The 23,529-nt window shown below is 37.9% G+C and overlaps 1 protein-coding gene across 1 annotated transcript; it reads left to right on the top strand.

Annotated features, from left to right (window-relative positions):
• Positions 1–15,674: 15,674 nt before the first annotated feature.
• ERMN (ermin) lies at positions 15,675–20,632 on the top strand. The gene is made up of 3 exons (XM_036858213.1): positions 15,675–16,061; positions 16,708–16,800; positions 19,659–20,632. The coding sequence occupies exons 1-3, from the start codon at positions 15,821–15,823 to the stop codon at positions 20,168–20,170; spliced, it is 846 nt and encodes a 281-aa protein (XP_036714108.1). The 5' UTR covers positions 15,675–15,820; the 3' UTR covers positions 20,171–20,632.
• The last annotated feature ends 2,897 nt before the right edge of the window (positions 20,633–23,529 follow it).

Here is a 23,529-nt window from a genome sequence, read left to right as displayed (position 1 = left end):
CTCTTTTTTATCCTGGTATTCCAATTATATGTTAGACCTTTTGAAATTGCCCTATGGGTCTTAGATGTTCTGTTAATTTTTTTCTCATTATTTTTCTCTTTGCATTTCAGTTTTTGGAAGTTGCTATTGACCTATTTATTTTTAATTGAAGTATAGTTGATTTACAATGTTGTGTTAGTTTCAGGTGTACAGCAAAGTGATTCAGTTATATATATATATATGTGTGTGTGTGTGTGTGTACATATATATATCTGTGTTTTTTTCAATCTGAAAAAGACAACCTTTTCCTTTATAGGTTATTACAAAATATTGACTATAGCTCCCTGTGCTACACAGTAGGTCCCTGTTGGTTATCTATTTTATGTATAGTAGTATGTAAATGTTAATCTCAAACACCTAATTTATCCTTCTCCCTTCTTTCCCTTTTGGTAACCATAAGTTTGTTTTCTATGTCTGTGGGCCTATTTTTGTTTTGTATATAAGTTCATTTGTGTCTTTTTTTTTTTTTAGATTCTATATATAAGCGATATCATATGACATTTTTCTTTGTCTGGTTTACTTCACTTATTATGATAATCTGTAGGTCCATCCATGTTGCTGCACATGGCATTATTTCCTTCTTTTTTATGCCTGAGTAATATTCCATTGTATATATATACCACATCTTCTTTATCTGCTCATCTGTCAGCAGACATTTAGGTTTCCTCCATGTCTTGGCTATTGTAAATAGTGCTGCAATGAACATTGGGGTGCATGGAAATTTTTGAATTATCGTTTTCTGCAGATATATGCCCAGGAATAGGATTGCAGGAACATATGGTAGCTCTATTTTTAGTTTTTTAAAGGTACCTCTGTATAGTTCTCCATAAATTACAGTGTTTTTTATTTGGAATATTTTCTTTTGATTCTTTTTTAGAGTTTTCATCTCTCTGCTTGCATCACTTATCTGTTCTTGCATGTTGCCTACTTTTTTCATTAAAGATCTTAACACACTAATCATAGTTATTATATTATAAATTACCAGACTGATCTGGCATATCTGAGTCTGGTTCTGATGACTGATTTTCTCTTTAGAGTGTGTTTTTTTGTTTTTGGTTTTTCCTTTTGGCATGCCTAGTAATCTTTGGTTGAAAGTGAGACAGGTAAATAGGTAATAGGGTTTTAGTGTGAGGATTTATGTTAATATGGCTAGTAGTTGGGCTGTGTTTAGTGTTCACTATAGTGTTAGGTGTCAAAGACTTCAAATTCTTCCTTAATTGTGTCTCTCCTCTTGCCTTTGGGCTTCCCTATTTACTTTTCCTCAGAAAGAATCTATGTCTTGAAGCTCCTTCACTGGCAACCCACTATTATACTGGAGCCCCATTGCTGTGGTGGAAAGGTAGGGGGAGCAGAAACATTCAATAATTTTATGATTAAGTCTCAGTCCTTTTGGGGTCAGTGTCTCTGAGCTTTCACCTTCACAAGTATTTCTGCACTAGCATAGCTTTTTAATTTCTCCCTTAGGTGAGACAGGGAGACTAGACGGGGCTGGAGAGGGAGGAATGCCCTCCTCCAGCTGGACTAATGCTCAGGGAAAGTCTTTCCCCAGGGAGGTTAGGCCTTTGTTATGAAGAAGACTCTGGGGTATATTTCACAATTATTATTCTTCCCTTTTTTCTGCCAGAGCCAGTAGAAGATCTTTCTCAGATCTTCACCATGAGAACCTGGCTGGGTTTCTGGACGTAAAGCCCATAAATATGTGAGGGAACCCCTGAGGAGTGTGGCCCCCAGGAATTTCTCCTCTCACACGAGTCCTCACTCAGTTTCTAGCAAATTGTCAAAGTTATTGTGTGAGTGTGTCTAACAGTTTATGGCTCCAGTATCTTCTGCTCTAAGTAAGCAGGTATCAACTGTGTCTGTCTGGATGAACCCTTGAGATTTGGAGGTAATGTTTTGCCCTGAAACCTCAGTTCTCTGATAGGTCCAAGAAAAGTCAGTGATTTTTAGTTTATCCAGATTTTTAATTATAAGGATGGAGGTGATGACTTCTGACCTCATTACATGTTAGATCTGAAACTGAAAGTCCTCAATTCTTCTATGTTTAACATTTATAATTCCCAGTCTAAGTGAAGATGTAGAGAATGTGGTCAGTGTGAGGATGAATGAAAACAAAAGCAACAGTAACTACATAAGATGGCAGAGTTGTGATATCGACAAGCTGGAAAAAAGCATGAATTTAACCAAAGGTAATATAAAAGAGATAGACTTAAGTTTCTGCCCCTGAGTTCAAAACACATTTTTCAAGGATAGGAAAGGAGAGCTGATCTTTAACAATGACATCCATGAAGAAGATCTGGGGCTTTAGTCATCATTTAGATTGCCATGAATCAACAGTGAGACTCAGCTTCCAAAGTAATTAAAGCATTGGTTCGGCTAAGTGCTTATGGGTATTAAATAAGAGTAAAACCTCAAATGCATTGGGTTAAACTACTTTCTTTATTAAAGAACTTTTTAGAATCTTTAATGTGCTCAAGTTCATCAGGATTTTCCATGAGGATAAAGAACCTGTAGCATCTGCCAAATTTATTTGACCATTGATCTGTTTTTGAATTCTGGCTCTGGCATTTAATAGTTGTGAAACACTGGGTAAGATATGTGACCTCCAAGGATCTTAGTGTTCTCTTTTCTAGAATAGGAGTAATAATGATTACTTCACAGTCTTTCTATGACAGTTAGATGAGAATAATGTTTGAAAACGCTTGTCATATTGCTGGGCACATAAGAAGCTCTGAGTAAATGTTGAAAGTTTCCTTCAAGTTTTTTTTTTTTTTTAATTTCCAGCCATTACCTTGAAAAAGATACTTAGGAATAGGTCATATTTAGAACATCTAGCCACTAATATGATTTAGTCTTTTACTAATCAATACATTGGTCTAGGAACAACCCTTGATTATTGGTCATGCCGATGTCAGGAGGGTGCCAGGTGATGGGCAAAGGCAGTGGTGGACACTCAGGGAGAGATTTAGAACCATGACTTTTTATCAATTATAGTGAAACTATTTTAATACACAGTGTGTCTATATTAGTATATATCTGACCCCTGTCAGCCCTGTACATAGCATATGAGTATGTTCAGGTAAGAACGTTTGATAGTGTAAAGCTACTCAATACAATGTTATATGATGAACCAGAGAAGTTAATTCCAGAAAAAGGAAGACTTGGGTGATGGGGGCGGGCATGAAAGCTGTCTTCAAATATCTGAAGAGTGTCAGGTGGAAGACAGACTAGACTTGTTCTGGGTGGTTCCAGAGGGTTCAATCAAGCACAATTGATGTGTGAAAGCTTTAGGGCATGAAAGTTCACCTCCACACAGGGATAAGTTTTCAGAACTCAGAGCAGTTCAAGCATGGCTGCCTTCATGAAGTGCTGAATTCTCCTTTATTTAACGATATTCGAAAAGAGAATAGTCAAGTGCCTGGAATGGGTGTTGTGGAAGGGATTCAACTATTGAACAGTTGGTGTCATAGATTCAACTCGAAGATCCCTTCATCCCTGAGCATCTTTGATTCTATGATCAAGAGGCAGGAGTCTCAGTGGTAATTCTGTTATTTCTGTGAGTTACTTATATACATTATGTCAAGTTTATTCCCCTCTTTAGCCTTGAAAATAAAATGAGAGCAGAGAACTACATGAGTTAACTAGAAAGATAAGCTGCTGGTACGATAAACCTCTTTACCCCTGAGGGCTACTAACCCAAAGAGAGACAAATAAATGCAGAGTGTACATATCATAGAGATGTACACAGCAACTCAAACCTAAATTAGTTCAGCTCATTTTTAAGAAGCTTTTTTAAATATTTCAAGTTTTCTTAATTCAATACATTAACCATATATTTTAGTTACATATTAATGTCAATTAATTTAGTGAACAAGGAACCAAGAGAGGATAAGAAAGATTCAGAGATATACAGAGAAAAGAGGTAGAGCTGGGAAAAAGGAAGGTAATTGGCAGAAAGATGGTCTCTTTTATCTGCCTGGCTCTTTTGCCTCTCTTTATGCCTTAACTTCTGCTTCATGAAACTTTCCACTCCCATGAGGTTTGAGTTTTTCATCTATAAATGGAGTGGGTTGGGTAAGATACTTTGTTTATTCGTTTAACTAAACATTTATGAAGTGCATCCTTGGTGGCATTGCACTAGTTCTCTGCGATGCAAAGACACACGTCCTGGCTCGCCCTTAGGTGCTCTGAGTTCACGTCAAGTCAGTGACAAGATGGCTGCGATCCTGGGCTGCCAACATTGTCTTTAAAAAGCTCCTCACCGGACTCAGCCTGAAATGATTTGCTTCACTCATATCATATGAATGACTGTGAAAGACTGTGAACACTGGAATGCTCCGTCTATACACATATTCTGATTATCCAAAAGCCTATGCACAGAGTGTGAGGGATTAGAAATGAGAAAGGAAGCAAATCACTGTTTAATTTCCACGAATTTCCCCTTAAGGATGACTATGAGTTCTGAGCCCTGTCATTCTCTTACTCATTTTTTTCTTCTCTCTCAGGATTTTGGATGGAAGAAGTGGCAAGTTGTTCCTTAAAATTTGTTGCAAAAGTGAGCCTCAGGCATGAATTTTATTGTCAGCCATAGCATCTCTTGAGAACATAGCCTGGGAGACGTTACCCTTTAAATTATGTTTCTTACTGTAGATAGTAAAAACTAAGTATAACCTTTAGGCTTTTAGGTACACATTAGCTCTTTCCCTCAAAACCAGCCTTTCACAGAGGTTGCTAGGACTTCTCCATCCCTTTAGTCTTTCTGAACCTTGACTTTTATTGAGGATGTATTGGTTTTATTAGGCAGCTCATTTTTTAAAATTAAAACTGCAAACAAGTATAAAGTTGCAAGTCCATCCATGAACACCAGACTAAAGAATATTATTAACCATGGGAATTCAACATTGGGATATTGTGAAGTATAAGAAGTGAAGACCAACCTATTAGAAAAAAATTTTTAAAAATCAAACATGGGAAGGTGGAATGCATTAAAAGGTGACCTGTGTCTATACTATTAGTTACCTGTTCCCCTGGGGTTTCTATTAAATAGAAAAGCTCTACAGGAAATTTGGTCCCTTATTTGACTAATAGCTGTTTAGTCCCTGTGGTTTGGTTCGGTCGTGAATAGTGCTATATTTTTATAAAGGGTGGATTGTGTTTAAGAACATAGGCTCTGAGCCAGACTTTCTTGGTTTAGATTCTGGCTCCTGGCTCTGTCCCTTACTAGATAGATGAACAGATGGTGCCTAGGTTTCCTCTTCTGTAAAATGGCGACAACCAGAATACTTATCTCAAAGATTGTTGTGAAGATTAAAGGGCTATTGTTTTGAGAGCTCATTGACCAATCATGGTATGTAATAAGTGCTAGCCCATGTTGGTTATTATTATTACTACTTTTATTTTTAAATTATTATTGTTATTCCAGAAATTTATTTATTCAGTCTTTAAGTTCTTAAGTAATACGAATAATGAAAAAAAAAAATTGTCCTCCAAGAGTTACTGCCTTTTATTTTTCCTTGTTTAAGTGTGTGTTGGAGGTAAGAAAGTGTAGTGTTGCTTATTAGAATGTGTACCAGAATCACCCAGGTGCTTGTTTATAGTGCATGTTCTGGGCTTCAACCAAGTCAGAATATCTGGGAGTACAGTCTAGAAACCTAGATTTTAAAGGAGGTGTCCAGAATATTCTGAGGCAAACTGAATGTTGAAGATGACTGAGTAATGCAGGCATAGCCTCTTTTGCTTAATCACAGCAACAGGTCCATTTCTAGAGCATATATTAGACACCAGCCACTGAGATCTCTGGATAGGATCTCATTAAACCCTCATCAGAGGCCTCTGAGGGCAGGTGCATGATCTTAGTTTTTCAGATCAGGAATTGTGGCTTTCCTGGGTTAAAGGATTTGCCCAAGAGCTACTGGTGAAGGGGCACATTGAGGGATAGGGTGGGGTCTCCCGGGCCAGAATCTAGGGCTCCTAAACATGTCAAGCACGTCACATCCTGTCTGATCACATGCTCCTCGTCTGTGGAGGCTTTCTGCTCTGGGAGATCAGACCCAGAATATTCACCTCCAAATCAGTGACAGCTGACTTTTAAAACTCTCTACATGAAGACTGTATTAGCCAATGAGTATTTTCCTGAGAGGTTCTGTCCAGTGAGCAACCAGGAGGGTGAAGATCAGAACACTGAACACAGTCTTCTGTGGCACCACAGCTGCTCTTATTTCACTTTCTAACTTAAACTCTGCCTGTTTGCCAGTAGGTGGCGTCTTCCAAAGCCATACCACAAACCTACACCGTGGAAAACCCAACCCATAGATCCTGAATCCCTAATACTTAATTTAAATAGATAAAAACAGATTTGTAAAAGAAGGACAAAAAAGGGATCCGAGATATATTCAAATGAATTTTACTGTCACATTCTAATGCCAGAAACCTCTACTGCCAACTCAAATCTTGTGTATATAACATAGACTACGAACTAGGTGGTGTGCTTGCCCCTATAGAAGTACAAAAACAAATCACGCAAAGCCTGCAAGGATCCAACAAGATATTAATAAATAGCATTGTTGTTATTATTCGGCTCTCACTACGTATCAAGCACTGTACCGAGTGATCCACATATATTTTGTCACGTAATTTAATCTCAAAAACTCCATGAAGTAGGCATTCTCCAGATGTTCTGAAATTCTGAAAGTTCCAGACATGGGGGAAAGAATACTCCAAGACATGGAAATGGGAGTCACGTGTGGTAACACAGAATACTTCTCTGTGGCAAGGGTAGAAACAAGAACGGGGCAATTTGGGGTGATCAATCTGAAAAGTAGCTGTATTGTGTTACAAGGAACTGGTACTGAATATGGCAAACAGTGGAGCAATGGGCAAAAACTGAGTTTCTCTGTGTGTGAATGAACATTTGCTGTGAAGCACGTAATGTACTTGGAATTTACAATATTATCATTTGGAGTTGGGAGACAGAGAATTGAAGACTGGAGGTGGGTGACCAGTTAGAAGACTATTACTATGGTCCACATCAACAATTCCCAGAGCCTACATTTACCTTGCTGTGCAGACCCCACAGAGCGAGTGTGCTGTTCTCCTACATTTCTCCGAGTCAGATGGCTTCTTTTTATTTTATTTTATTTATTTATTTATTTATTTATTTATTTATTTTTGGCTGTCTTGGGTCTTCGTTGTCGGGTCTTTGTTGCTGCACGCGGGCTTTCTCTAGTTGCGGCGAGCGGGGGCTACTCTTCATTGTGGTGCGTGGGCTTCTCATTGCAGTGGCTTCTCTTGTTGCGGAGCACCGGCTCTAGGCGCGCAGGCTCAGTAGCTGTGGCTCGTGTGCTCTAGGAGCGCAGGCTGTGGTAGTTATGGCGCGTGGGCTTAGTTGCTCCATGGCATGTGAGATCTTCCCAGAACAGGGCTCGAACCCGTGTCGCCTGCATTGGCAGGCGGATTCTTAACCACTGTGCCACCAGGGAAGTCCCCAGATGGTTTCTGAAGTGCATTTCCTGTTTGGCTTCAAGTTTCGGGGTGCAGGGGGGTGAATAAGCTAATCAATAAATAGAGCTTTCAAATCATCGCTCTCCTCATCTAAAGGTCAGAAGAATCTGCACAGCTGTCCAGTGTTCCTCATTTGGATTCAACATAAAGGATTTACAAGAAATTCTAATCTCTCTGCAGATGTATTTCACTCATTGATAGTGTGTGAATTTTCCCTGCTTACCCTGAAACAGTCCTCTGAGCTAAATTACCAGAGGCATCTTTGAGGAGATTATATTTGTTCATGGTCACATCATATCACCTTTGTACAAAAGCAGAGATGACTTGTTTTTTCTTTTTTTTTTTTCCTGAAGGAAAAATGTGTTTAATTATTTTGTTGCCTTTCTCCTCTGAAAAACAACATGTTACCTTAAACTCCTAGTGACATTCAAAATAGTTCAGGAGGGATGCTGCCGACAGTGATATGACTTTCATACAGCTCTGCTTCCCCAGGAGGATGAGAAAATGCTTTCAAACTACCAAAGAGTGTGTATGCAGTTAAAAATTTTCTTTCTGCGGTTTTATAAACACCTGCACAAATTCCTTTTATTATCTAACTAACATATATGGAGTGTCCGTGAATAAAGAAACCATTCTTTCCATTAAAGTGCATCAAGAAAAATCCCACTGTAAGTAAGACAGGATTATTATAATTGCCTGGCTAAAAGCTCTCGAGAGCCCAGCTCATTGGGGACACTCCTTCGTGCATCTAGGAGAGTATACTCTTAAAATTATGGCCAAGAGAGTGAAATGATTTCATTCCATGGGGTTTCCCCTTCCTTACCTGTGCGATTGCTCTGCAAGGGTCCCAAACTTAATTCATTTTCTACTGCAAGGATCGATGTGTAAGAGAGATCTAGGGGTCAAGGTTTTCATTGTCACCTGTTATTTCATACATTTTTAGGATCAGTTTCTGTAGATTTTTAGGATCAGTTTCCACCAAGCCAATGCACTGGGGTATTTGTAGTGGCCACAGGCTGGTGCCCACACACTAATCCCAATTCAAGATAGGAGGGATGAAACCATGGTACTCACCCAGGTGTGTGTTATTAGATGGAACAGATGCCGCCATTGTTTGCAATGACCCTCTACAACAAGTCATTCTAAAGTGTGTCAATGACTGAAGTTTTCCCAGGGACTACAGCAAGGGACAAGACTGAAGCTACATTAGATCTAAATTCCATGTATGTGTGTCAGTCTCGGGAGCAGCCCACACATTGCGTCCTACTGAGTGAAAAAGAGCCTTTCCGTGATATAATGATACCTATCTCAGAAGTCAAATTTCAGCGTTTGGTTTGTTAAAAAAAATCTATGCATATGTAGATAAGATAGGTGTGGTCCTGTTCCTTCTTTCTCAGATAACAATAAAAATAGTATCTCCTCTTCATGGTTCTCTCCTATGTGCCAACCTTGTGCCTGGCATCTTATACATATTAACTTGCTTTTTATTGTTACACGACAAGGGATGTGTTACCATTCTTATTAATATGAAGGAATGGGCTCAGGTAGGTTAAGTGACTTTTCCAAAGCTACATGGCTAGCAGTCATAATAATAGTAACATAACTAAGTAACAATAAAACGATAAAAAAAAAGTATGAATGAATATCTATTATGCCACATGGTGCTAAACAGTTTCCCTGGATTAACTCATTTAGTTTTTACAATTCTAGGAGGAATATTATATTAGAATCTATCTTTTACTGATGGGACATCTGAATCTCTTCAAAAGGTAGGCATCTGCTAGTGTCTGGTTTTTGTTTGTTTGTTTGTCCTACAGTCTCTCTCATTGTCTTTGCCCATTTTTCTGCTCAGGAGTGGACACCTGTCCCAGGCCTGGCAACTGGAGGATTCTATCCCCCAAGTCACAACAACTGGCTCAGGAGTTAACCCATATCCCAAAGTGGCCCAATGAAGGCCATCCCAGGGACTTGGGCTGGAATTAATGGGAAAGAAATGCTCCTGTTTCATACTAATAATTATCTTGGTAATGTAAACTTAGGGTTGCCGGAGAAATATTTGCTATGACCTTGGGAGAATTTACCTGAGAAACAAGCCAGTATAGAGGAAAGTAGAACAATAAGAGAGAGAGAGAGAGAGAAATAGAGAGAGGGAGAGAAACAAAACTTTCCGGAAGCCAGAATAATTCTTTCTGTGGAATTTGTTTTGAATTGACTCTCTTTCATTTTCAACCAGTGAAACATTATATGTCAAAGAAATGGACATCAAGAGTGAAAGGTAGATTATAGACCTTAAAATGTGGGATTGGATAACTAGGGGTGATGAAAAGAAATGAGAATTCTCTCATTCCTGATTGTGAAACTGACCACCATTGCTCTAAACTGTCCCCTCAAATCTTGATTAGGACCTTTTCCTACTAAAGATTGAATTTCAGGAGACTTGATAGAAAAATATCAGGATGCTTGAGAGCTTGTAATTTTCTTATAGTTTTTAGCAAACTGGTACAGATTTCAGTCAAACCTGTACTGATGGACAGATGAGCGAGAAGAAAATAAAACCTTATTATGAGAGTATGAGAGGTCTTTTTGGCCAGTAGGAAGCAATCCAAGATGATTAAGATTCAAAAATATATATCCCACAAATAGTTGGAAAAGCTGAATTTTCTGCCCCTAGCCAGTCAATGAAAATGAAAGCAGAGAAACAAGAAACTCAGTGTATTAGTTTCTTATTACTGCTGTAACAAATTGTCACAAATTTAATAGCTTAAAGCAGCACAAATTTATTCTCTTTCAGTTCTGGATGTTGGAAGTCTAAAATCAAGGTGCTGGCAGGGTTGTATTCCATTCAGAGGCTTTGTATTCCATTTCCTTGCCCTTTTCAGCTTTTAGAGACTATTCATGTTTCTTACCTCACGATCCCTTCCTTGTATGACTCCAACCTCTTGCTTTCCTGTGACATCTCCTGTGACATCGCATTTTACTTTCTTACCTCTTTTTTTACAGGGCCCTTGTGATTATTACATTGGATTCAATCTGATAACCCAGAATAATCTCCTTATCTCAAAATCCTTAATTTAATCAGGTCTGCAAAGTCCCTTTTACCCTGTAAGGTAATGATTCACAGGGTATGGGAATTAGGGCTTGGGCACCTTTGCGGGGTGGTCATCATCTAGCCTATCACACTCAGCTGGAAATCTTATGGAACCTAGAAAAAAGTTTCACCCAAATACGTCCTAATTGTCACCGTCCTTGGAACGGAGAGAGAAAGGTTACCTGTGACATTGTTTAAATCCTCGGATCCAAACAAGTACAAAGCCAATTCTGGACTTCCTAGTGAAATGATCTGTTAAATCCAGAGTTTAAGATTTTTTGAGTTGAGTTTCTGTAATCTGCAACCCAAACATGCCTGATTTGTACGCTGGCTCAGGGTCACAAAACAGCAGAGCAAGATTTCATGCCAGGTCGTCTGATGACCGAGCCCATCCTCTTGATCATTATAGGGGTCGCTGATGATAATGCTCATTTGCCCTTTATTTGAGGGGGGGGCCTCTTAATTCTTGGTTGGTGCTCTCACTCCCACCTGCCTGCCTTGGCCACAGGAATTCACGTTGTGGCTTCTTTGTTCAGGGCTACACTCTCCTCTAATACTCACCAAATTCCTAGCCTGTTTCTTCCAGTACTTTTTAAAATATGGTAAACAGTGACTCACTGGGAAGCTAGGCCCCAGACTCTACGGCTGCAAAGACATGTATCTTTCCTGGGGTATAAGAAAGACTTTGTCTTAGAGAGATAACTAACAATCCCCTTCCAACCGGTCCCATCTCCAAGACTGGAAGCTTTTAGTAAAAAACAGTTGAAATTTATAAATTTTGTTACATTAAATTCTTAAACCTCAAGTGTTACCCACAGACTTCACTACTGGCTGCCTGGAAGACACCATCCTTTGCTTCAAGACCTTATATTGCCCAAATGACAGCTATTGCTTCAAGGGAGGCTTAAATATAAACACAAGGTACGAAGATGGCATAAGATAATCAGCTTAATCTAATTTATGCAAGGTGGTAGGCAATTATTGTTTTTCGAAGTGAGATATATGATTACTGATTGATTTTATGATGTTATAGTATTTTGTATTTCTGTAACAGTTCACTTTAGCTGGGCTGTCCCGTCAATTTGGAATGTTAGTTCCTTAAGTGAACCAAATCAGGTTATCCTGGCTCCTTAGCTGGACCTAATATAGCCTTAACATTAATCATTTGGCATTTGACAAGTGAAATGTGGGTATTTGCATAATGTAATTTTGATACTTTTTAAGTTCCCATGTGAAGGTTCTTTCATTATCGTATTTTGTTACAGATTTCAGAATGGTTATATTTATATGACATCCTTTACCATTTAGAATAATAACTAGGGAAAAAAGATAAATACTCCAGTAAATTCTCTTTAAAAAAAGTCATATTTCATGCAGCGAAGATTATGCAATGGTATTTTGAATTGAGGATCCTTAATGCAAATTCAAACACACTTTACAAATCGTAGGTTGTTACAGTCAATGTGTGACAACATACCTCTTAATCGATAAAATACCCTGTGTTTTATTTGGTTGTTAGACTCATCTTGGAGCTAAATGGTTTTTGTGTTGCCGTCTACTTGTAGGAACACTTATACACGTTACAAAACATTTTACCTGGCTTTTTATAGAAGTGAACACACTGGTTAGCCGAGGCTGATAGAAGTCTGGATCATTTTTCTATATTTCTAAAGCTGAAATAATTCTAATGCCAAAAAGAAAAATGTCAAAGCAAGGCATTAGAAAAAAGATAATACTCCCCCCACCCCCAAATTTTAATCCCCATAAAAACTAAGCTATAGGTACAAGTTGCAAGTTGCTATATGGTCATAGCAATCTAAGAGTAAGAGAGGGAAATAAAACTTTGCTGTGTCCCTGAAGTGCTTGGCAGTCTTAAGGGAACTGACAGATGTTGGAGACAGGATTTCAAAGCTAATGTGAGCGCTTCTACATTTTTATGTTTATTGCTGGGCATTCGGTTGAATTAGTACTATTTCCTGCCCTTCTGGATCTCACAATCTAGTATGTCCCCATACTTTCCTAGCTTTGATGTTAGTCTCTGCATCCTCCCATCTGATTCCCCCAATATTTTCTTCTTGCCCTAGATCTTGGGCTGTTCTAACTCTAAGTTAGTGGGGGTGGACCGACCTGGCCCTGAAGCTCCAGCTTCTGATTTTTGAATTAAGAGAATAGCTCTGTTATTTCTGATGGGAAGGAAACTCCCTGACCCTCCCAACCCTGTCCTCAGCAGCTGGGGTGTCTGTCTTGGGAAGGCCTTGATGACACCTCAGGCCTTCTGTTGCCCTTTCCTGGCTAGAGCTACTTCTGCTGCCTAGGCGGTTAATTCATCAGGCTAGAGCCCAGTGGGTTCTCTGGCCCAAGGAAACATTAGCACCCCGACCAGATGGCTCTTGGCTTCATCTAAACTGCAAACTCTCAACAGTAGGTTTACTAGCTGTGTGACCTTCAGCAAGTTTCTTAATCTCTCTGTGTTTAATTTTTCTATTCTGCAAAATGAGGCTAATAATAGCACCTTCCTTACACTGCTGTTTTGAAGATCAAATGTGTTACTATTTGTGAAGCATTTGAACAGTGCCTGACGTATAATAAATCCTATATGAAAGTTTGTAAAAAAAACAAATAAAAACAAACAAATGAAGAGCATTAGGATATGCCACTCCAAAATATGTCTCTTTGGCATAAGGATTATTTTGAGCTAATTATTGTTGAGAAACTGCAGACACTGGAGAAGCTCAGAAAATAGAAAGTTATCTTTTGTAAGGGAAATTGGCACTTATAAAGGAGATCTCCCTTTGTAAGAGTGTCTCGCTCTCTGTACCAGGAAGAGAAGGATGCTCTAAAGCATAACAGAATCTTGTCAATGGAGAAGGCAGCCACTTAAATCTGCATAACATACCACACCCTTGTTTACTGTGCTTTTCCTGGAAACCTCTAATTGGCCTCTTCTGTTCCACCCCCAGCACACACCTTTCTCTTTTGTCTTTAGCTGGAGATGATATTTACGGGAGTGGCTTAGGCCATCTTAGGGAGTTACTAGGTTTCCCTGGGTCTCTCCCATATATATTATACATGAGGCATATTTGTTAAATTAATTAGACAAGGAGGCCATTGGACTAATGTGGTTCTAGTGTCTGGTGGCCTACATAAGCAAACCAAAATAAAAGCCTATATATTCCTCACGCTTACAAAATCAAAATGCTAAGGACAACCAATCACAAACAGCCAACTAGGTTTTAAGCTGTAGTCAATCAATAATTTCCTTACTTTGCTTCTGCCTTTTCTCTATAAAAGTCTCCCCGTTTCCTGTCCCCTATAGGGCTCCTAGCCACTTCCGGTTTAACATTATCCAGTTAGAATCGATTTTTGCTCAAAAAAACCTCTTAAAATTTTTAATATGCCTCAATTTACTTTTTAACAACATATTAATAAACATCTGTTCCCTTTTCTCTTGTTAATCTATCTTTTATTACAGGGATCTCAGACAAGAACTCAGAAGAAGGTAGAGGGAAAGTTAATTTTCCTCCTGTGCAGAAACAAACAAACAAATAATCAGTGTGTTGGGTAGAGAAGAGTCAGTGATGACAAGGGAGAGAATTCTAGGATCATAGAGATATCCTCCAAGTATATGGGGAAAGGGGATGAGAGCAGAGTGCCTTGTATTTGTCGGCCCTGATATAGACCCTAATGCATTCAGCCCTCGACACAGTTTTAAAGGTGATAAATGTGCAATTACTCTCAAACCTCTATTCTTCTTCCCTTTAGGAAAGATCTTAAATGTATTCTCTAGGGAGTAACATCTATTCATTTATTCAACAGTAATTTTTTTTTCTCTATTCAGTACCTACTTATTTCAAGGCAGATGCTACATGCTGGGGACACATGTAAGTAAGTTAACCGTGGTCCCTGCCCAGATAAGGCTTAGATTCTAGTTGGTGAGAGACATTATGCACATAATTGTGCAATTACTTATTTAATCACAACTGTGAAGAGCACTCTGAAGGACAAAGATAATGTGTAACAGGAGTCCCATCCTAATCCTGTGGGTCAGGGAAAGTGTCCTTAAAGAAATGGTATTTCAGAGGAGCTGGTTAGGCCAGGGGTTTGGTCTTGAGGAAGAGAAGGGCGTTCCAAGCTGAGGGAGCAGCATGGGCAAAGGCTCTGGCATCATTTTGCACTGGATGAGATTCAACAAAGAAAAAGATTTAATGTCTTACTTTAAGAAGGAAGGAATGGTAGGTGGCAGATGTTTTATATAATCACCTGTTTCCCCCAAAGGCAGACAGTGTTGGTGCCTTATAATTTTACCAGCACCATGAAACCACAGTAGGGAATATTGAAAATAATTCTGATTGTAGGAAGGGAAGATTTCATGGAGGCAATTATACTAGGGTTTTACAGGATGGTTTGAGCTACAAGAGACATGAATAAACTAGAGGATAAGAAGCTATAGACCAAATAAATCACTGAAATGTAAAATTTTTGGTATTAGCAAGACGGCAGAATTTATGCTTGTATTTTCTTAGATCTACTTCTCTGGGCTCCCGAAAGCATACCATGGAATCTGCTGCCAGAGCCACTTACAATAAAGTTGTCCTGTTTACAGGTTTTTGATAAGCTGTTTTTATTCTTTAATAAATAAGAAACGAAGCCATTGTCCTTTACAAAATAGCTGAGGTTGTACTTGAACAAAATCTGTTTGGAAATGTTAAGCTGGTTACACAGAACTAATATGCCTCAAGGTGGTCATTCTCTCTGGATTAAAGCTGTGGAACAATTGTGGCTCCTGTTACAAGGAAAATGACAAAGGGCCATTATGAAAAGGGACAAAAATCTCTGTTCCCAGAGGGGGACTGACAAGCTGAAAGTCCCCCTGTACATGCCAACACAAAAGGCTGATTGCCTCGGATTGTTTGTTTATGTAAATCAAAAGGCTGCCATTAATTCTGCAAGTGGGACTGCGGAGCAACAAAGAAGGTGGTGATTGGCCAGATTCTTGCTCATGGGTTGGTGGCAAATCTGACAAATTCTATTACTTTTGTGCTATGCTCTGTCTGCACACCTTCAGGAAAAGAAGCTTGTTATTATGCACTAAAGGAAATCATTTGTGTCCTTAGAGTAAGAGCTGGATTTGAAGGCAAGAGAACTTATCAAGGATCTTCCCCAAAGCTCTCTCCAAGTCGGACTCAACTGTACATCATGACAGACGTTCCAGTGACATTCAGTCAGGTTGAGTGTAATGGGGATACACCCCCTGAAAACGGTCAACAAAAAATCACTAAAATCACGGAAGAAGCCAGTGATATGGGTGGCACCCCACCATACTGCAGGGTAGAATCTAGTCTTGAAGAGGAACCCACGGAAGGAAATCAGGAGAAAAGTGCAAAATTACAAGAGAACATACTGCTGAACTCGTCCATGGATGAGAAGATTCTAAAAGGTAAAGCATTTTCCTTTTCTATAATTTGCTTGATTTGATTTGTAAACTCACTCAGGAATCTTTGGATGAACTGTTATGACAGGAATAAGCTGCACATTCTTCCACCCTTGCCCCTGCCCAAATGTAGTCCCTTATCCTACGGGGGCTGCAGAGCGTAAGGACTAAACCTCTGCCCTGGGTCAAATCCAGGCTCATTTATTTGAGAGGTCTGTGACCCTAGACAACTTTCTTGGCTTCCTGAAGCCTTGGTTTTCTCATTAGAAGAAGGCAGAATAATAGTTCTGATATTTGTACAGTTGTTGTGAAAATTACTGTTGGTTAAATGTTAACTACTGTTATTTATTATTATATGGACAGCACCATTATTATTCAGTCAGAATGAATTCATAAATTCAACTTCTCTTTCTAAATCTACCTGAAAGTGTCTGAATTCATGGTACAACTTATATAGACATTAAAGGAGAGGTTATCGTTATGCTTATAAATAAAAGGAATCAGTGAAGAAATGAGTTTGAAGAGTGAAATAGTTATTTTTAGTGACCACAAAAATCAGACATCTACCTTGTTAGAGTCTTAATTGGTAATTTATTTATCTTAGACTACTTAATTGTTAAAATATTAATCTTTTGGGGTTTTTTCCTCCCAGAAAAACCAGAAGAGAATCTCTATATTGTTCATAAGGCTATCACAGATCTTTCTCTCCAAGAAACAAGTGTTGATGAAATGACATTCAGAGAAGGTAAGAGGAACTTCCATTTTGTACACAGAAATTGTTTGATGGAATGTGGAAGACAGTTTTTGCATGGGATGTTACGTGAGTGTGGTATTGAAAAAGCAATCCAGGTAATGCTTTCAAAAACTCAAAGCTGCTATAGGCAGATAAGGGATTCTGGATTTATCTGTGGGTTCCACCTTAGAAAGCATTACACACTCTTCAAGACTGAGACTGCATGGATTGGTATAACTGATTAGCACACTTCGACCTGACGATATGATATCTGCGTCTTAATAAGTTAGTCTACTAAATAAACCTTTCCTTTCGATTAAGTGTCTTCAAATCTGTGCCAGGCGCCTTGCAAGATGTAAACGTTTCAAAAATGGGCTTATCTTAAAAGTTTACCGTTGGCATACTGTTTAAAATAAACTTATAAATTTATTTGATCTATAGGAAAATTCTAGGCCTCTGTTGTAAGCACAAAATGGTTACCTAATTCTTGTCAAAGAAATCTTCCAGGTGATGAAGTTAATTTTAATTGTGTTCTTTCAGAAAAATGGGAGAAGAAAAAGAACATTGATTTTTAAATGACTATATTACTTTTCAAATAAACTCAAGAGTCTAAGAGACACAAAATCTTGTAGACTTCTAAGGAGACACCTACATTCAAACAATTTCAAAATAAAGTGGAAGATAAAAATCTATCAATTAATCCTCTCTTGCAGCCATAAACATCTTATCTCAAAATTGAAGTCAGCTTGGTAGACCTAAGTGATTTAGCTTGGTTAGGACCTTAACAAGTAAAACATTGAAGAGATTATTGGTTGAAATATTAGAACATCACACAAAATAGTAGATGCCTAGGAGGACAAGGTTGTTGACAGTTTCCTGGGTTTGTCCCCTTTGCCCAGACACCTCTCAGACTGTCTGCTGACTACATATGGTGGTCCACTGTGTAGTCACTCAAAGAAGAATGTAGTAAGCAATAGTCATTGTCAAGCTCTTACATTATCACAGATAATTTATAAGACCTAGACCCCATGAAATGGACTAAATAACCTCTCACCCTAACCCTTCTACTGCCAATGAGCAAGCAAATTCTGAGAGGCAGGGATCTCAACCTTACAACTAGAGCCCCTTTCAAATTTCTCGTCAGAAAGTCACTGGAGACAATAGTTTTCTATGATCTTTCATTTCCTTTAAATAAAGAATAAAAGCAGTCTGGATTTTTAAAGTAGATGGTCTCAGGGTGAAAATTTCCCTGCATGAATCCTTTTGTGTTCGGTGGAACATGTTCTTCCTGTAGGGTTAGAAGGACACATTTGGGTGTCTTTTATTTTCACAATGGCAAACAGCTATAAAGTTCCCAAAGAGAATACTCCTGAGTTGAAAAATAGGAAGATGTTAAAAATACTTAGAAAGAATTATAAAGTCAAGAAGTAATTTCATGCATGACAACTCCATGCCCAAGTCACGAATACGAGCAAAAAGATCAGTTTCTTTGGTTCTTATGGAAAAGAAGAAAACAAAACAAAGCTTAAAATTATAGCAAACATTCTAATACGTATTTATTTATGATGTAAAGAACACTGACTGGATGCCAGTGACCTGATAGGAGCTGTGCACAGCTCATGAGGAGTGAGGAACCACCTCCAATTCTATCTCTTTGTGTAAGTTTACAATCTGATTCCTATAGTTGGGAAAACAAAACGAAAAGAGAATGAAAAACCTCTGATGGAAATGGACTTGTCAGCATCTTTCAGTGAAAATAGGAAATTGTGGAGGAGCAGGGCAAAGAGGAACAGTGCCTCTTGCTTTATATAAAGACTGTTATGGTGTTGAAAGGGAATAGTGAACACAGCCCTGAGTCATGTGCACTGCAGCCTGAAGCTTCCCACAGAAGTCCTTCAGGGCTGAAAGCTCTGAGAACAACCTCTACTCTCTTATTATTAATTCATTTTCTCATGCTCAATAAATATTATTGAGGATATGCTGATAGGATGTGTTTGAAAAGTGAAATTTGCAATGAATTAAATGAGCCTCTTAAAAGTCACTGCATGGTACCAAACAACTTAAGTTAATTAGTTGTCGGTTAAGGACATGTCTAAAATAATAGGCTAACCTAACACTATGTAGATATGACCTCAACATGATTTTTAAATCTTGACTCACTAGAAATCAGTGGCAGATCTTAGGCTACATAGTGTGTCCTTTGGTGGACTCGATGCCTCCATTAGCCCAGCACGTGACTCTTGGCCATCTGTGGTTCCCTGCTCCTCCTCCGTACCCGGTACTTTAGGACATGAGAACTCTGAGAAGCATGGTGGTAAACACTGAATTTGCTACTCTGAGTGTGACCAGTCACTGTCAGTCATTATTTCATTATTTTTACTGTTGGAAGAAAGCCTTTTTTCTAATTTTCCTTGAGGAGTGTGTGTGTGTGTGTGTGTGTGTGTGTGTGTGTGTGTGTGTGTAGGAGCTAGGTCCAAATATTTTTTAATATATTCACATATCCACTCATGACAGGCTAGACAGGATTTTTAAAAGTGTGTCTCAGGGAATACCAGTATCACTAGATACAGTAGTCCACAACAAAAATGTTCCATAGTCAAATGAGGTTGGGTTGCTGGATGCTAATATTCATTCGTATTTTAAAGGCTTGGATAAATTCTGAAGAGGCTTACTTAATTGTGTTTAATGCAGTGTTTTCCAAGCTAATTTGATGGTGTAGCCTGTTTTATTGTGTAAAACATATTAATAACCCACAAAACAATATCCCATAAAATGTTTGGTGGAAAACGATTGTCCAGAAATATAATCTGGAGAATCTGTGGTATTTTGAAATCTCTACACATATCAATTACCAATTGATTTTGCTACAGGACATCAGTGGGAGAAGATTCCTTCGAGCAGCAGTAACCAAGAACTAAGTAGACAAAAGGAAAGGATTGCTCAACAACCTTTAGGAGAGAGAGAAGATGAGGATCTAAAGAACAAAACTCAACATCAGGCAATGGAAATTGAATGGTTAGGATTTCGGAAACCTAGCCAAGTTGATGTGTTACATTCTAAGCAAGAGGTTTGGGATGAAGAAATTAATAATGATGATGATGATGATTGCAAAGATGATGAAGATGAAGTTCGAGTGATAGAATTTAAGAAAAAAAATGAAGAGGGTTCTCAGTTAAAAGAGGAAGGCGATGTAAGTGAGGACTCCCCACTGAGCAGCCCCAGTTCCCAACCTGTCACACCTGATGAGCAGTCAACCTTCGGGAAGAAGGGTGATATTTCCAGAAATGCTTATTCAAGATACAATACGATATCCTATCGGAAAATCAGAAAGGGGAACACCAAGCAAAGAATTGATGAATTCGAGTCTATGATGCATTTATAAACTAACTGGAACTGAGAAGTTCTCATGCCCACTAAAGCAAAAGCTAATTCTATTTTCCTGAGATGCATCTTTGTATGCCTTGAGTCATCCCCTATAAAGAAGTGGAAACTTAATCTCTGTTTCACTGTAGAATAATGTGGAAATAACCCTAGGCAAAACTCAGTCCGGTAACCTCAAATCAAAAAGCTTTAGATTCATTCTTGGATATTTGCTTTTAAAATCCTCACTAATTTAGCCTGTGTGCTAAGCACTAAACAGTTTGACTTTAAAAGTAGCAATGCTGGGAAATGTAGTCATCAAATGAAAGAGGACTATTTGAAATGAAATGTATTTCTTTTGGTGTCTTTCTTCCTGTACACTGAGGGTGATAGAAAGTCTGGTATCAAATTTCTCTTTCTTTAAAACGTGGTTTTATAGACTCTGGCAATAAACTTTCCAAAATACTTTGCCTTTCCTATTATCTTCAGATTTTAAGTTGTTTTTCTTGGCATCTACAGAGTGAAATTCTGTATAGGCTGCCTTCCTAGGTGTTACCATTCACTGAATTTTCTCACTAGAGGGGCTGAGCAATTGTCAGTCAGGAAAATTCTGTTTACTAAATGTTGGCTTTATGTTCTCAAGATGAATTAAATCCATTGTGAGATTGCCACAGGGAGGGGCTGGAAGATTGGTGGGCAATTGACTAAAGAGTTATATCAGATAGATTATTTCTGAGACTGAAAATAAAATCTTGTCTAGCACAGTTAATGTCATTAAACATGAAAATGACAGCTTTAGCACAATTTTAAGAAAATACCCCTCTCTATTACTACACTTTCTCCTATTAAGAGTATCTCAGAATAATTTTCTTTCCTTAGAAACCTGAGACAACTCTAGTCATAACTGTACTAGTTACTATGAAAATGGAAATAATTATCTTAGAATATTTTCAAAGTAGAGTGTGAGCATGTATTTTTAGTGAGAAAGCTCTGATGGTTGTTGGGAATATATAATTTACTGGACCTCAGCCCAAATCAAGATGCTTAAAATTGTGCTTGTGAAGCTTCACTCAAACCAATGTGTCAAATAATGTATTGAATATTTATGAAAAGGGAGAGTCTATATTTATATTCTTAGATAGTTCCATAATTTTTCATTTCATGCTTCTATATATATTACCCTGAGCTTTCTGTCACCACAGATAAAGACATTTCTTTTGGCCCTAGAAATAAAAAGACAATTCCTTATTGTCTGAATGTAATACAGTCTTCATTGTACTATTCAACCCTTTGTTTATTTATTTTTCATTTTGTGAAAAACCCTGGGTTAGCCCTTCTCAGATTATTGCTTATTTATGTGTAACAAATCCCACACATTCTAAAGGCACTTTCTTTAATTCTTTATCATATAATATGTTTCCATGGTATCATATACTATTATTTAGTGTTTATGAGACTCAATTTTGAATTTTTTCCTTGTATTCTTTCAAACAGATACTTCACAACCTGACCATATAAAAGTCTGTCACGCTTAATCTATAGAATCTATGCATTTCATTCTCGACAATGCAAGTTTTCAGAATAAAGACAGGGAAATCAGTCTTTTATTGACAAATTTAGGTAGAAGATTGATGCACTAGGACAATTACCTGTTCATTTAAAGCCTCTAAATCTTTTCACTTGGGCAAGCTATTTTCTTTTTGGATTACTGGTGACCCCTACTATTTTCTACTTAACTTCAAAGCACAGTATTATGTTATCCATCATGGAACAGGACCATATTCTTAACCTACCATCAACAGAGCCTGTATTTTGAATTATTCCAGCAGAGGCAGCCAATTCCTGTGGAACTTGAGTGAGGTGGGAGGTCTGTGGTCATTTGATGTGGCCAAGCAACTAGCTCTAATTGGGCTCCAAAATATAGTAACCCTGGCCCTTTTAGTTTTGTGCTCTTACCAGATGATTAACCAACTATGAAAGATTTTATCAACAAGACTATTTCAAGGTATGTTCAATGAGTAAATGCTTAATGCTCATGAATGAGGCAATGTAGTTGCAGAAGAGCACTGAAACTATTATTTGGCATTAGTGCCCATTGCCCTATTCTGCCATCTTACACTAAGGCCACAGAGCTTAGTGACTGTAAGTATAATGGTGATGGGTGGCTGTTTGATTCTTGTAACCTAAGAAAGACAAGGGTCTGGTTCAAATCTCATGGGGGATACTTAACATATTTGAAAAGCATATGGGACACATTAAGAACACAAATTGGTAACTACACATGAAGGTTTACTGCTTTTGTGCTTCAAGGTTCAGGAATGGAAGAAGGACTCTGGTACCTGGTAGGAGGGAGAATTGACTTATTGTGAGAATGCTGATATTTCTTACATGACTTTTTATTTTCCTTAGATGCTGGGTGAACAGGAAGTAATAACAGCTCTATTTCTCTGTCAATATAAAACTTAACCCTTCATATAATGCTACCTTTGAAGACACAGAATATATCAGACTCTATCTACCTATTAACAGTTTAAATAAGGAACTGTGTTTGACTTGCTCTCAATAAAAGTTTGTGTCCTTGTTTTTGGTGCCTAGATTTTATTTTTTTTAATCTGCCTTTTAAAATTTAAAAGAACCCTTGCATATTAGCAGCTATTGAGACCATCAATAAATACCATTTCAGAAATCAACACCTCATTTTAATTCATTCACGTTATTTATTTCAAAAAGGTCTTAAAATGCTTGTATATGAAATTGTAAAAAGAATTTCTGATGGATAGATATGTAATGTTCATGAGACATTTCTATTATTTTTACAGGAACTGAACTATTGTTTTAGATACATCTTAATTCCAACAACTTGAAAAAAATATCTTTGTAGTCATTAAGGTAATACATGGCTGTAAACTATGCTGACACTTTTATAGTAATTGTTTCTACATATTTACATGGTGGAGTACTTCTGGCACACTTTCAAATGGAGAACAGACATTTGAGTTTTTCAAAATGATAGGAAAAACATTTAAAATAAGTAATAATAGAGAATTATGGAAAAAGATGAAACACCAGCGTAGCATGAAGAAATATGTCTGGCCATATGAGAAAGGCACTACTTCTTTTAAAGCCTAAACTTTCATTCCTCTATAAAAACAAGAGGGCTATAAAAAGTAATGTCAAAAGTTATAGCAAATATTTGTCCATATTAAAGTATCAGACAGTAACATAATAAATATGAATACCAAAACATGTACACAGCTCATGAAGAGCACAAGGTGAGTAGAACATACAATTGACATAAACACAATGACACGGGTAGTAATGAGCAGTGGAAATCACCCAGATATGTGGCAAACTACAAAATCAAAGCGTTTTGTAATTAAC

Source organism: Balaenoptera musculus, chromosome 7 (assembly GCF_009873245.2).
Source record: "Balaenoptera musculus isolate JJ_BM4_2016_0621 chromosome 7, mBalMus1.pri.v3, whole genome shotgun sequence".
NCBI lineage: Eukaryota > Metazoa > Chordata > Mammalia > Artiodactyla > Balaenopteridae > Balaenoptera > Balaenoptera musculus.
Note: the sequence above shows the minus strand (reverse complement) of the source record. Positions and strands in the feature narration are given on the sequence as shown.

Excerpts from the sequence above, each read along its gene's own strand:
- ERMN (XM_036858213.1), top strand. The coding sequence starts at position 15,821 with ATGACAGACGTTCCAGTGACATTCAGTCAGGTTGAGTGTAATGGGGAT. Across the intron at positions 16,062-16,707 it reads GGATGAGAAGATTCTAAAAG|AAAAACCAGAAGAGAATCTC; the intron begins GTAAAGCATTTT and ends TTTTCCTCCCAG. Across the intron at positions 16,801-19,658 it reads TGAAATGACATTCAGAGAAG|GACATCAGTGGGAGAAGATT; the intron begins GTAAGAGGAACT and ends ATTTTGCTACAG.